The following is a 15,957-nucleotide window of genomic DNA, read 5'->3' as shown; positions in this document are numbered from 1 at the left end:
GTCAAAACTGCGATCGAACTGGACGATCAAGCATATCCGTGATGGGCGTCCCTGTCGGTGCGTCGAAATTCATTAAGATGTAGCTCATAGACAGAGTTTATCGAACTCACAAATTTAGCTTATAAAAATATTCCAATATGGTTTTAATTTATTCCGAATACCCTTTCAATAAATTCGCAGGCTCGCATCTTTGAAGGCTCGAAATTTAGATTTAAGAATAAGCGTTTGACCCATAGGTGGCCATATAGCCAACTATTACGGACCTGAGCAATCATTGCAGAGGTGTATTCTTCAATGGTCTGTATAAATGGTAACATTTACAATACATAATTATAGCAATAGCTTAGAACAATGTAAACCTTCTGCCTACGCATCAAATACGTAATGGTGACGAGGAGTATTTTACGAGCTTGACTCTTAAAAGTAACCTCATCCACAAACACGTATATGTAGCTAGTCGAGATTAGGCCGTAATCAAGGAACTTCCAGCTAAGAGAGCCGTAGTCAACGAACGAATGCAAGTTTCAAAGAGCATTCAAAAAGCTAGCAACACAGATGAACCCTGCAGCAGAGCGAGCTGGCTTATTGTTTTCAGGGGCTCTGTTTCTTCTACTATGACCAAGTTATCCAAAATTGCAGTAGTGGATATTGGATCGAGAACTGGACAATTTAGCTAACCAGTGAGACCAGTAGACGTTTCGTATCGCTAAGCAGTGATTAAACAGTGAGCTGCCGATCGACAATGCATGAAAAATTATACAGACAATATATTAGTTCCATGCTTTCGTAGGTGACCGTTTCAGGTGAGATAATGTAGTTCACCATCATTTGATACATTCTATACCTTCATCGATCTACAATAGATCTTCAGTTAAATGTGGCATAAGCTTCAGATGAGCTTCCAGTTGACAAAAAGTTTAAGTTAGCTGTAAGTTTACTGCTAGCGTAATGTCTTTTTCATTTCGAAAGATTTGACCTAACGTAGAAAATTATTTCTTGTACCCCGATCAAAGTTCAGCAGTATCTAATGCATTCAACGCCATTATCAATATGAACAAAACAATAATGAAATTCTCTCATCATTGATCGAAAGTATGACAAAATTCTACGGAGCAACTATGCAGTCCGACAAGAAAATACGACGATACCTATCCCCAAAGGAGATGCTTTCAAACATGCCCCTTCAGGATGTAACCGTCCCGCTTACACACTATTGTCAGGGGTAGACTGACTGAATCGATTAATGAGGGTCTTAAGTTTGTTTAAGCGCAACATCAGTATATATATACTGCTATACTGCGATACATGAAAATATTACCATGGGCAGCATACCCTTTCGATAAAGGTTCTTAAATAAATAAAGACGTTCAGCAGTTAACTGTCAATTTGACATTGTTTTACATATAAACGAAAAAATGTACATGCATAACAATAGAAGAAAGGCATTTCGATGTGGGACTTTTGGACGCCACTTTTTATAATGAAAGCTTAAACCCGAGGACGCATCGACGCCGCGTTAAGTGTTCCATTCCTTGAGAGGATGTATCTCCTGAATGAATTTCTCAACACGTAGCATCGATACGTCTGACATTATCTTCACTTTCTCCATCTGGGATAATAGTGACACCAAAAAATTTTGTCTTACTCATGTCAACGCGGTCACGTTCGACGATGTGAATCCAGACAATCGTGTTGTCCTATACTGTTGTCAACGGCAAACTATACATCTCACAACGACTTGCTTCTATACATCTATATATATTTCTCTGTTCTTCAATCGATTCTCTCCGATTGTTTTCGGAAGCAATAGCTTTCGAAGGCACAAAGTCCGCTTCACTAACCACTAGACACGGCATCGTTTGCAAGGCACAAACAAGACGTTTATGCACTGCCATCAGCAAGCAAATGTACGCGCTGCCAAAAGCCAAGAAAGCTTTCGTTTAAATCGTATTCACTTGCACGGTGTCTTCAAACGTTTCGGTGTCATAAGACGACATCATTGACTTGCTCGTATTTAACAGATGACATTTACTAAAGAATAATTTAGAACATAGAAAAACCTTATTCCAATACGCCCACTGTTAGAGATGATCATAGCGATGATATTTGCTCATACAGAGTGAGAAATGTTCATATCTTAGCCCGTTTGGCATACCGGTATTACCACAGTATGTTATTCTAATTAGGAAGTATAACGACGATATCGGGCTTGGTTGTACTAATGATAAAGGAAAATGTTGTATATACAAGGTCCGAAAAAGTCCTGACCCTTCGTAATTAAACTCCCGTACCCTATACAACTATTGATTACTATCTCTGTGCTAAAATGATCTTCACAATGTAACGAAGAGTATCAATAGGAAGAATGAAAGGTAATGTATAAGGTTAGTGCTGGGCTCAAGCCGGTTTACCGAGGAAGTGATGTTCATGTCGAAGTGTCAACGCTGAAAACTGGGGCAAATGGAACCAGCATCCAGTAACTTCAAGGAGAGGAGATGCCTCTTTGAAGAACTCTTTGCGCACAGGTCCCTGAAGCAATGGTTTACCTCAGCCTCTCCTAGTCTTCATTTTCTTGGCTTTTTCGCCAGTTACCTCTAAGTTGCCTTGCGGCGATGTGCAAACTATCTAGCCGAAATAGAGCCCGCACACTTACATATCTTAAAATACTTACAGTCGCCTACTTCCATCTTGTTCGGGTTGCGGGTTACGGGTTGGAGTGCTTTAATACTTAAAGTGTAAAGTAAGTTAGGGTAGTTGTTTTAACGAATTTCTTTGCGAAATAGAGTTATACGACCAGCGTAACCTGCAGCCACTGTGAGGTGAAACGATAAGAAACAACCACCGTATTATCGCGTTGTCGAGGGCTGAGTTTAATTAATCTCACAGAGTCAATTTTTATCTCCTTCTGGCCTTACTTAGTCGTTTTCAATTAAATATAATTCTATATATGTCAGTTTTTTTGTTACTTCATAGAAGATATTGGAGATAAGGTGGATTCAAGCAGGAAGGATGCTTTATATGTACGGAGAATGAAATCAGTAACCAAGAAATAAGGCGAATTTATCCATTCTGAGGAGTTTCTATACCAAGAAAGGATTCAAGGCTGAACTACTAGAGTGGGTAGGATGATAGAAAAGCATTAGGCACTAACTTTGCCTTCAAGGGCTTCCATGAAAATCACTATATGACCGCACCAAAGTAGTGGCACATTGAAAAAATGCGATCATAATCCGTATGAAAGGACGCCTATTGCGTCCTGTAGATGGCTCAAATGATGCTCAAAATGCAAGTGAAATATTCGACCGTCTCAGACAAGGTGCTCCTTTCAGTGGCTCTGATCGTATTGTGATTTGTGATAATATAACGGCTAGCCAATGCGGTCTACAGGCGACAATGTTATATTAGATAATACAGAACGTCATCTGAGTCGTTCCGCCACGATGTGATCAAAAAAACCGAATAATCGAAAAATGAAAGATAAGCCTATTTACAGACGACTTCGATGTTAGTACGTGAAATGTTTATATTGTGGCTAGAAAAATGATCTAAACGTTCGTTTGATGGTCTTTGAAACGGCATATCTATCAGTAGATATGAAACACCTTAAATATTATATATAACTACTACGCATTTAGGCACTGGGCTTCAGTGCAGGATTAGTTCTAGAAAATACTCATCCGAAGAGCAATTTTTGTCCAGGCGTTATTTAGACAATAGACACGTACACCTATTTGCTTACTTGATATAGACACATAATATTCCAACCAACTGAGAAACATTATTTTCTGATCATATCTGGATAACCCTGGAACCTTAACTAAGGCTTACGAAATACTATTGTTTACTAAAGTGATTTTAGTGACAAGGTCCAATCGCTTTTCATTGTATTCTAGTTTGACAATAACCTAATAGTGGTAAGCAATGTGGAAACGGGGGCGTGCATATGTATAGACATGAACATGTTTCAAAGCAGAATTGCTGATCTCGTTCCTGATTTAATACTGTTCTTTCTCGATCCATGTTACTGGAATCCAAGTTTCAAGTCTAAGCCGAACGGTAGCAGTTTGCCTGCAGGCCATCTTAGCTAGTAAAGTTCATTACGATCGCGGCTGATATGCGCCATAGAGCCTTGCAGGTTTGAAAGTTTTACGAGTTTCACACACGAGTTGGAATCGGTCTCTTCGTATTCGATTATTTAAACACGTCATTACCCGAGACACCTTGAAGGTTTGTCGTCCTGTCAAATGGCATAAAACGAGAAGGGGGCTATTGTCATCCTTCTTTTGCTGTGGGATGGTTTCTGTATGCTCCGTTAGTTCGCTGATTAATTTCATTAGAATATGGAATATTGTGCTTTGCATGACTTGTTACTGTATTGCCGGATCGTTTGCGAGCTCATGGGAGCGCTTGAAGTTTTATTACGGTTACGTTTAACGAAGTCCACCGTTCACATTCGAAGGCGCATCTTAGCGGAAAGTAGTAGCTCGAATACGGTACGAACGGATTGAACCGGCGTTGTAGAGACCGATCAAAGCAAACGATAACTAGCGTCTCAGAAACTCTATTATCGGAAGTTTTAAAGGTCGAAGTAGGCATAAACTACGGCGTGATAAAGGTCAGTGAGCAAAGTAATATACAAAACATCGTATTGACGTATATATGATATGTGGCCTAGCTACTCGCTCGACGGTTCAATTATTTATACCTGTGCTTCTACTCCCCCTTCAGATGGCGTTACGCTACCCAAATTATGCTGTATTTAATATGCAACTGTTAATATTATACACTGTTCCTATATTCTGTACTATTCCAGCATGCTCATATAGAATCATAGCTGAAAAATAAGACGCTAAACCTATGCGGATGATGAATGACAATTGCCTGCCAACAAGGAACTCGTTTCCGTTGGCCTACACAGCATAATTTGTCTCAGCAGCTTTCGTGTTTCGAGCCAGTGACGTCTTAGTATTGCTTTTTTGTAGTACAAGTATGCGTGCTACTTAGAGAATGAATAGAACAGAAGTAAAACAGAAAACGGGTTATCTTGGCCTAATAGTGGGTTTTGCATTACTACCTGCATGCATCTTCATGAGAATAATATATACGCCGTTGAACCCGTTATTGGAAGTAAAAGGGACGAAGAAAGCGATGAATACTAGAATCCTTATTGGTCGCAGTGAACCCTCCTGTTTTGGTCCTTGAACGTACAATTACTTTTATCACTATCAAGGATCGGGTTATCTTCGTTAAAATTTTAGGGAAACAAGCTGATTTAAAAAAATCAGTTAGTAAAGTGGGTCAAATGTTAACACTTTTCATCCAGGTAGAATCAATCAAACATTTATTTAACTTGATTACTTAAATTAAATTTAGATTATGAATCTTCTCGAATAAGCCGCAAATGTTCGACTACGAGATCCATTAGTACAGCCTCTTTGCCCGTGTATTGTTAGCAACATTGTGTACTAGCTGAGAGGCACAATTCATACACACGTACTGACTCGAAGAAGTGAGTATTATGAAAACTATTTATTTTCATTATTTTCTGGGTGAAGAAGCAATCATAGTTATTGGCAGCTATATGTACTGAGTATTACAATATTAGGCAACCTTAATTATATTTGCATAATAATCATATTCTAGCTAACGCTCTGGCCCTGGGAGTGTGGGTGTTCGCTAGCTTGACAGAACCATTTCGTGTGCTGTTGGCCTTAAATAAGGTAAAAATCTCCCGAGATCGACTGGCTCGCATCGATTCCTTTCCTGCTTTTTCTGCCATCGTTTGCTGATTTAGCGCGCTTTTCCCATAGACTTCGACTCGCCTCTCAATGCTGTTCGTGTTCCGAACGCTTTAAGAGAAGGCAGAGAAGATGAGGACGATCTCGACAGAATGCCAAACCGCTTATAGCCTCGTGTCCTTTGCCGCATCGATGGATCGAATAGGAATCAGGCAGCAGTAATAATAGCATGCTCTGTTTAGCATCAACTACTGCATGCACCACGGTTGTATTCCTAGCGAAAGTATAAAAGAACTGTGAATACCTTTTTTAGACTTTTTTAGAATAGACTTTTCTATCTTTCTGACACTGCCGCGTTGACTCGGTGCCGCCAAGATCGCTATTATCGTTGTTATCGGGGTACAACGTGAGTGTTTATTTGCGGTATAGGCCTCCTATTCAAGCCCTGCTTACCCACCGCCTTTCTGCTCCACCGTTAGCCCCCTGAGGCAAACCGTTCTGTTACAACGACTATAACACAATTGAATGCGCTACATATATGCTTACATACAAACGGTGGCCTATCTCTAGCGACCGGAGTGCTCTGCGTAGATCCGGCGCGCAGTCGTCGTTGGCGCTCCCACCCTCGAATATGTCCGACTGTGGGCTGAGAAAAACAACTGTACGTGCAAAAAAAAACGAAAGAAGAACGGCTTCGGTATTATCCAGTCGACTGGTTGGTTTCGTATAAGACAGACTGCTACCGACGCTGCAATCATACCTCTCTTCTAACCTGACAATCTCTTAAACTAGTAGAACGGCTCCTACGGCTAGGTTGCCTTCACCTCTTTAGAGGTTGGTGTAGGCCGACGAACGAAGAAGCTCGTAGAAGTTCGCTGTCAACAGATCTCGAGTATCACAGGAAAACCGTGCGTCATCAGCGCCATCATTCGAAGTCTAGATGACCTCGGAAGATGGATGGTTGGCCATTGCAGCCTACTTGCTTTTACGTCCTGCAAGGCGCCTATACTTGGAAAGGCTAGACCGTTTGCAGTTTTTTGGCTTCGTTGGCGCAATTCGTCGTGGGTTGGATCACTTCTACTGGCTGGCAGCATTCTGCCATTGGGTCAGACGACTGTTCATTGTCCCTGTGCGATACTGTACTTGGCGAGATATGGACAAAGAAATTGTAAGGCAGGACAATACACGACAAAATGAAACATCCTATGTTTCATTTATCTTTAAAGAAACGTGGAACATAGGCAATGAGCGTACGAAATGGGAAATTTCTTTTCAAGCTACTGAACGCTTACAATTGTGACATTATACAGTAGATGCTTAGTAACTGCGTTACATATAATACTGCACTGACTGTAGGCTTTTCGAAAAGTATTTATATGGGATCTTTAAAAGTCGGCTGCTTGGTATGAAAAATAATATTATGTAAACGAGCTCTTAGCAGCTGTCGAGAATATTTCGAGCTATGCTTATAAAGAACTTTAACTTAGGCTGGCATGGCTTTATCGCTTCGAGCAATACTGCTGTTCGCTCTCAGCACGCTAGATACATATTTCCTCAACTTCAGCGCGGTTCGTCTCTTTTTTATCTTTTTTCATTTTATTAGAATAGAATATATCACGGTCAATACGTTAGTATTATGTGCACGTCATACCGAATTTGAGCTTTGATTTTCATTGTGCCTAAATAAATAAAATAAACTACGGAAATGCAAGATAAGCATCATAACTAATTTCCAAAATTCCAGAAATTGTGCCTCAGTTACTTTATTCGAGTTTTGTGTATGCAAAGGTACATAGATGGGGGTTTATGTTAGGTTAAGAATTTCAGCTGTATTCGATCGGTTTATCTGGATTCTATTGGTCAAATCCAGATTCAGGCGTTCCGTCCGAATTAAGCCATGAAATAGTCTGACTTCTGAACATAGAAACATTTTACAGTGTTAGAGCATAGCCTATGTGTAGTTAGAAAACTCATTATATGATAGTTTCTATTTAGTGGACTAAAATATCACCCACATACAATTTCAAGTACCATTCTATAAGCAACATTTATACTGGATAGTAACGCGACAATGCTAAGCCCATAATATAGTAGATAGTCGCCAAAGTAAATCTTAGGTATCGTAAAATCCTTCACACTAACTTGTGTTTTTCTTCAGCTTTTTAGTCATACTTTTTGAAATTTATTAGGCTGTGATGTCATAAACGAACGTTTCCGTGCCATATCTAGGTAACGCTGGCAAATTTTAAAGGTTGCGGATTCTGCTAGATGGAAATATTCGAGAACTACAATGAAACAAAAATTAAACAAGTTATGAGAAAAATCGCCTGCCTCACTGACAATTTTTGCTCAATAATTACAGTCCCGGGACGCCGCAGGCCGACCGTGATGCCTTCTTCTGAGAATCAGAAGAAGGAAACTCGCTTCAAGACTTAGCAACTCCTGAGCTTTCTGACTAGCAGAAAATTGTTGCCGCCATAGTTTGTCTGAACTACCTTGATACCTGTTGCCTTTGTAGCACACTGTCTGCGGGATTCCATATGCGTATGTGCGTGTATTTGTATAAAATCAGTATTCGTTAATAGTACGCTTTAGGACGTCCGTCGCTAACTCTGATAGTGTGAAGTCAACTTCTTATCGATCCGTACACGGGCCAGCGTGTCTGAACCGCTGTGCAAGTAGCTAAGCATCGGCGAAGGTTTAGTCTTCGCCTTCAGAGCACTCAAGCCGTCAGTAGCATATGGGCTAACTAGAAGTTACAAACAAATTACGGAGTCAGTTGCAAGTGGGAGTTGAAGGAAGTTGGCAGAAATCGTTAGTAACGTTTGTTGTTACGGCGTAGCTAAGCATTGTGGGGAAGCCTTGGGGCAGGGATCATAGTGTTTTTTCTTGTAGCAAAAACGCGTTTGTCTTGTTGCTGGTGTAGTGGGTTTCGCCATTGCAATTAACGCATTGATTAGCTTATTTCCTTTACGAAATGGGCCTTTATTCACTTGCAGAAGATATCTGAAACAAAAGCCAGTAGCTTACATTTCGTTTTTTTCCATTTCGATTATATTTCCGAAGCGCCATTAATAACATTTGTGCGTTTACTACTTTAGAATACATTGCTTCCAGCATAGGGCGGACACGGTTTTATACCGTATATCGCTAAAAAATTAAGAATTTTCAAGAGATGCCAAAAAATACTTGCCGTTGTAGCTTAAAATGGAATATGGCAAAAGTACAAACGTGGTTTACGATACGTCACATGTTAGGTAAACAAACACGGTCTCAGTCCGATCCTGGTTCGAGACTGCAGGCAAGTTCTTAGAACTTAATAATGTATACGTCGCCTAACATACAGCCTGTTATTTGTAAACTGGTACGAGGACAAGGAGGCTCGCAATTATTGCGATTGAAGGGCACATTGGCCTTCCGCTGCTGTAACGGACTTTTTTACGAACAGGGCGATAGTTAACGAATTTGCGTGCATTAGATCAAGTACATTGGTAGAAGCATGTTGTCTATTAACTTTTGTGCTTTCACAAGTTACATCCACTGACTTTCACGTAGGTACGAAGCGTCGCTCTTCATTGATGCCGCTCTATTAGATTATCTCTATCTACAATAAAGCCATTTATCTAATATCAGTGAACGCATTAATATATTATGAACGATTTGTTTTTACTTAATTTAAGATTAAGAACTTTGTCTTCATGTACATTGGAACTGATATGGCCTGAAGTGTTATATTGCGGAACTTAATGCGAACTAACCAAGCGTTTTTTGAATTACCAATAAATTACGTCTATATCTATTAATCTGCTGTAGATTTTCTAGGTATGTAGTTTATACTTTCAGATCCTCTCCTTTTACTACTGGTAGTTCGAACTAGCAATACGCTCGTATCCTGCTTATCGACTTAACGAAAAGCTTTGGTTCCTTTCAATAACACTATAAACCTTATTGAGGATTCACTGAACACGGTGTAAACATGGAAGGGGAGCATCTATGTCAAAGTCTCAACAACAAAACCAATCAAACATATATTGCATTCAATCAAAGGCACTACCCAGCCCCCCAGTGTTTAATGTAACTTCGCTACGTAAGTTTTATCTCGGTTAGGTGTTAATGGGAGGTGTAAGAGTTCATTCCAACGAAGCTCTGCTATGCAATCGTTTGCAAAACGGGCTCATTTTGCAGGGATTCGTTTTTCTAATTTCGCCCACTTTGTGCTAATGTAACATTTTTTTTTAAGTGTTAGAGCGTTTGACCTATCGAAAAGGAAAGAGCTTGTAGAACACGCACCTTTTTCAAGCAGTGGGCAATAAGAGATATATTATATTATTATCGTGACTTCAATATCTACGGAAGGCTTACGATAGCAAAATAAAAATATGGATCACTGGAGATCTATGTTACAAAGCGATAGTGAATGAAGAATACAAACGAAATCTAAACTCGGATTGCTTTACCTATAGCTGGATGAGTGCCTTTTAAAGTCCGGCTTAAATAACGATCTGACACTTACAATAACGACGTGTGCCATCGGCGAACATATGGAACGAAGTGTGGAAACTTCCAGAAACATTAAGGAGTTTCAACATGTTTCATTTGTCCTAAATAGTATCGTGCACGCCATTTGTGCTCACGTTATATTGTAGATGCTATCGTGTTCCGTTCTACTATTGCAGTAATGTCTTTTTAGGGGAAAAATTCGTCGTTCGTCCGAATACAATGAAAATCCAGTTGACAAAATATAACCGGACAGTTTGTTATGTCAGTCTATTATGTCACTATAATTGATGCCTATTCGCCTCAGAGCTTGACAAAAAAAATGTGGGCCTTTCTAGTTTATTCCAATAAAAATTGAATCAATTCTGCTTAGCGGAGCTTTAGCAAAATATTAGGAACGTTACTGAGCGGCCGTTGCGCTGTAATCAAGCGAATGTTTCTGGCCTTCTAGCGTCCGGCACCGGCGTGCGGTACGCGTTGCTTTAGTGGGATACTCCCAATAAGAAGCGATGTTTGTCTCCGGTCAGTTTCAAACCCTTTATGTTTATTTTCGAATGTAATGTGTGTTTTGGAAACGCGTCACCGCTACACCATTACGAGATTGTTGTACCGTAATGATCATCTTGTGCCGGTCAAGCATTTACAGTGAAGATAAGATTATTTGTTCATTTCGCTGGCTTGTCTTTCCTAGGAGAAGATATTTTGCACAGTTGATGTGGCGCTCCGAAAGCGAGCATCGATTCTTTATGGCAAGAAACCCCGAGCGGCGATCTTCAGGCACAATTTTCGCTGAACGTTAGCATTTAGATAAACAAGGGTCTTTTTTTTATTTGTTAAAACGTCAGCAGTATGGCTGCAATTAATCCAAAATCGCACAAGACGCTGATATTATATAATAATGGCAGACTATTCCCCATTTGCCTAATTAATTGGACTTGTTTATGCATGCCACTTACTAGCAAAAATCCATAAAGTCCTGCGTGTGGTTTTTGTCGCGCATACATTTGGTGAAAGTCTTGAGACATATATACACATAATCAACTTTTCCCCTAACCAAGAACGGAGGGAAAATTATTTCCTCCAAACAACAAAACCAGAATGTTAGAACGGGAAAGAACTACGAATGTCCTGCCTCTCCTAGTACGCGATATTCTATAATTTGGTTTGTAAGACGGCAGTGTTAAAAATAGGCGAAGCTGACGTTCGATGTAACGGATGCAATGTCTGTGATCTTCAACAAATGAAGATAATATGTTGAAACTTTTTGAGAAAACATAGTTGGGTAACACCCAGCCCATAAGGCGCCATTCCAGCCGCTCTCCTGTCACAGTCGCTTCAATACACGGCAGCCCAGAAAATGTCTATCACCACCCAAAACAATTAAAATACGAATGAGGCACCCGATGGCCTACTGTCACTATAAATTAAGAAGGTGGCAGGTCCTTCCATTCACCTTCGATTTCGATGACCTTCTTGCACTCGCTCGACCCGGATCTATTTATATAATACCTTCTGTACTCAAGTAAAATGGCCAATACTCAAGTAGACCCTGTAATCCGCCCCCTGTACAACGCCTTTTAATCCTCAAATTATTTGATATCCTTGAAACTATGCCCAAAAGCTTTTTTCACCAATATATACAGCTAAAAAACAGTACGAACTTCAATCGAGTAGTTACGTGATTCAGACTAAGCGAATAGTCGAGCAACTCTGAGCTGTAGAACATGTAGGCTCAGACGCAGCCTGATCAGATAGGTTAGAATACGAGAATGGCAGGCATACTGTCATCGCAACTCTACTTTATTAGGTCGGAACATAAATGTTTAGGTTTTTTTTTTAATGAGGTTTACGCTTCCTGTTACTTTGCCTATTTGTCAAACTCTATATACCAATCGAAAAAATTCGTTCTCCGCTAAAGTTCACTATGCAGTGACTAGGATATGATGCCAAGTTCGAGCTTCAAAAATCGAGGTCCCAGGTAAAAAAGTTTCGCTTTTTAAAAAAAAGCAAAGTGATTGAAATTCATAAGTGGCATCTTGAAATTACCGGATATACTCCGTTGCGACCCGTTAAGCGAGTAAAGTATTTCCGAGGAAAGATCGGCAGACGAACTGTCAATTGAACGGGAAAATGAACAGAACTTGGGTAACGTCTACAGGCATGGCCACAACCAGAGTTAAATCCTTATCATTTACGTTTCGTGAACCCTACCAAGTTTTATACAACATGAAATGCTTGAAACGAAGAAGACGGTCGGCAGAAATCTGTGTATAACTTAACTATAGTGAACAGGGCTACCCAGAGGCCTCGTCTATCGGGTTGTTCCTTCTCTACGACACTGCCAAAGAAATTATGGCAAAACAAAAACAGTCACCCTGCAAAAGTTTTAGTGGAGGATTTTTTTTACAGATTCTATAGTAGACCCCGTTCTCACAAATGGTCACAAATGGCAAATCAAATAGGTAAGCATGTATTTAACGGTAATAACGCTCTTAAAACCTTGCTGCACGAGTTCTTCGACACCAGACTTGCGAAATTCTGATGAAGTATAAATTATTTGACAAATTCGATAAGGTCATGGGGAGTGACGGCAAATATTAATAAGCTTATTTGCTTCTAGAATTTAAGCAAAACGCTCTTTTCTCAAAACATAAAAACCAGAAATAACACCTATTCTAGCCCAATATATAGGCAGAAATGTAGCCGATGCATCACGCCACGCTGAAAAGGATTTGATTCTAACTTAGCAGTCCTGAGTTAGAAGTTAACTATGAAAGACCCAATCATGTTTATTGTTTCCAATATACGATTTTTGATGGTTCGATTACACTAGCATAGCAATAACCGGCTATTCCGTAAACGTTTAGTTGCTATTTGACGTATACAAATATACATAAAAGTACCTGTTATATATACTAGATTATGGCAATAGATTTTTGCTATTGGTGAATTCTTAATTTATGAATCCTCTCCTCTTTTGTTTTTCATCCTTTACAGTCGTTGGTCGAAAGCTTTACAGTTCAATAAAGGAAAACTTAAGCCGACTTCACTACTGGCGGTCTTTGAACTATGACTTCAGTTCGACGTAAACACTATTACGAAACTTTGCGTGTGACTCGACCGCGGCGTCAGCTGAAGAAGCTGCAGTTTATCCATTAGCATGGCTATCAAATTGCGGAACAGCTTTCCCCATAGTAAAGTTTTGTACAGCACCCGACAATTGATCTTTACCAATTTCGCTGCCAAATCGTTCTTCCATGATCATCCTTTGTGTTCGTAAATTGCTAGCGCAATAGCTACCGCTCTGTCAGAGGCGTGAAGGTTTCCAAAATATGAATTCAAGGAATTGGAGACGTACTTTGCATATCAGGCGTCAATTATGAACACTGCGCAATCGACAGGAAAAAACAAACTGGAAAAGCACATTGCAAGTCCACAGTTAGTGGCAGCTTTGCCTGAGCGGATCTCGGGATGACTACGAAAATGGGCCTAGGACTTCTGCTGAAAGTACCTTCTATTTACAGTTAAAATCAGTACTTTTTCCTAAACAAGCTAAGCTCAACAACACATAAAATTATCACATTACGGCTAAATATAGAGAGTAGATGAAAACCGGTACACCTGTGAAGGACAAACCAGCTTTCAGCTAAGTCTGTATATACGAAGCCAGCTGCAAAAATTTTCCGGCAGTAACTACACCCTACATATTTTAGCCAAGTTTAAACTAAAGTCTCAAAAAGATCAATTTAACAAAAAGCTCGAATCGTTCTAAAAAACTTAATTTCGCTTTACCCGGTGATTTTTGCCTGGATATTTCACGCTCTTGTTTCCATATCATATCGACATCTCACTTTGTTAACGTGCCTGTAAACATGTGACCTAGAGAATAAACACTGAAAACTCCCATTCAAATTGATTGCGTATAGAAAATAAGCCATCACACATATACTTTGTTATGTGCCTTATTACGAATTAATTTGGTGAACTTGAAAATCCAATAACTTTTGAACTAGTCAGGCATATAATATCTTTTTAATACGTGTTGCATATTTTAAGGTATGGGAAGCCCCATAGCTTAGGTCGGGAGAATAAGCAGGTTGAAGCCAAGGTTCGATTATTCTTTTGCTTAGAGTTGTCGTCAACTAATTAGACTGTTTCCTTTTTATTGCGATGCCGACGATTCATGAATTTTTTTGAAAAACTTGTTCCGTTTTCGGCATAGTAGCAATGTCTATCGCCAGTACCCACTTCATGTTCAAGTCTATTCGAAGGCCACCAGATTTGATGAACGATGCCGCTCTCCAATACGACATTGTTTTTTTCCAGTGGCGATAGAAGTTGAAGCATGTCTCGTCTATAGGGGTCGTATGGGTGATGTCGATTAAAGCCGTGCGAAGGAAGCGCATCACGCACTGACCTGACATCAATTCCATTTATTACTCAGTTTCTGTATTTTCAGTGTCTGGGTTATACTTTCATGTGAAATGCCAGTTTTGCTAGCTTCACGCATGCAAGTCCGCTAGGTCTAGCAAGGATTTTGACAACTGATTAGCGACAAATCTACTTCCATTCTGGAAGCGTCTGTACCATTCCTTCCCATTTCTCAAACCACCTTCAAAGGTTCCCAAGCGCTTACCAAGCGTTACTTTCCTTGAGCACAAATGGCGATGTGGACCTTATTCCATTTAAGGTAGATGAAAATCATCCAAAAGCACTTTTGGAGATAGACGGTCGACGACAAAATAAACTACAGTTATGTGACTATAATAAGTCATCTAAATCCAAAGGGATCTATTCACAAATTAGAGGTCACAAATCGAATGAAGAGCGTAACGGAACCCAGCTTTTAATTACCCCATTGAATCGATCTCGTTCGACACGGTCAACGCGCAGTCACAACGACAAATTCCTACACAACAGGACGTAATGTCCTACATTAATATCAGGGAAAAGAAATAGAAAAATACGGGAGATGATGGCTGGTGTAGGTGGATAATGCGCTTGCCTTGCGATGTAAGTGCCTTGCGATGGTAACCATAAAGAAGTGGCCACCGCGGCTTCCAATTTCAATGTGTTTTCCCCAACGAAAGAAAAGACAAATGGCCCGTTGACCATTTAACCAACAAAAGCGAAAGACCGGTTGACAGCGGGCAAGAAAGAGGGTCGTCAACTTTTCTTATAATAATTTTGACAATAATTTTGTTACCTAAGCTTATTCCAAGGTCAGTTAGCACTACCTGCCTATCGCGAATGGCAAACATTTAATACGAGCATCGTAGAAACATCACAAACCCATTATACGGTTTTTTGTTAGCTTAGAAATCTAGTTGGCTTTACTTAGCATTATTCAGAACTCTGTCTCTTCTTGCTTGTAATTAAACTTAAATTTTACTTAATCACTACCTTTTTTCAATGGATTTACAACATCCGACAGAGCTTGATTTACTCGACATATTGCATCTAATCACTAAAAAATCTTCAGCCTAGCTGAAGTACCAGCGGTTCGTCGTCTGCTTCGCAAGGCGATGAAATGAGGTTATATTTTTACAAAAACCTGATTGCATCGAAGCCCCCACCAGGTCACACACATAACCTCGCTCGTGGGCATCGGTGTGCCATATGAGCGGGAACGCTAAACAGTTAATGACATAAGGACATCATTAAATGGCGTAATTAGCCGCGCATAGAAAATCTGAAAGAGACGAAAAATGAATTGCTATAA

At 39.9% G+C, this 15,957-nt stretch overlaps 1 protein-coding gene across 2 annotated transcripts in view; it reads left to right on the top strand.

The window, feature by feature from the left end:
- The window catches only part of LOC111268304 (uncharacterized), a 37,679-nt gene extending 23,145 nt beyond the window's left edge, over positions 1-14,534 (top strand). For both annotated transcript variants that reach the window (XM_086971658.1, XM_086971656.1), the window contains exon 4: positions 13,233-14,534. In XM_086971658.1, the coding sequence (XP_086827784.1) occupies positions 13,233-13,324 (92 nt within the window). In that variant the 3' untranslated portion in view covers positions 13,325-14,534. The remainder of the gene's footprint in view (positions 1-13,232) is intronic.
- Positions 14,535-15,957: the final 1,423 nt, after the last annotated feature.

This window comes from Varroa jacobsoni, unplaced genomic scaffold (assembly GCF_002532875.2).
Source record: "Varroa jacobsoni isolate VJ856 unplaced genomic scaffold, vjacob_1.0 scaffold_1274, whole genome shotgun sequence".
NCBI classification, from domain to species: Eukaryota; Metazoa; Arthropoda; class Arachnida; order Mesostigmata; family Varroidae; genus Varroa; species Varroa jacobsoni.
Note: the sequence above shows the minus strand (reverse complement) of the source record. Positions and strands in the feature narration are given on the sequence as shown.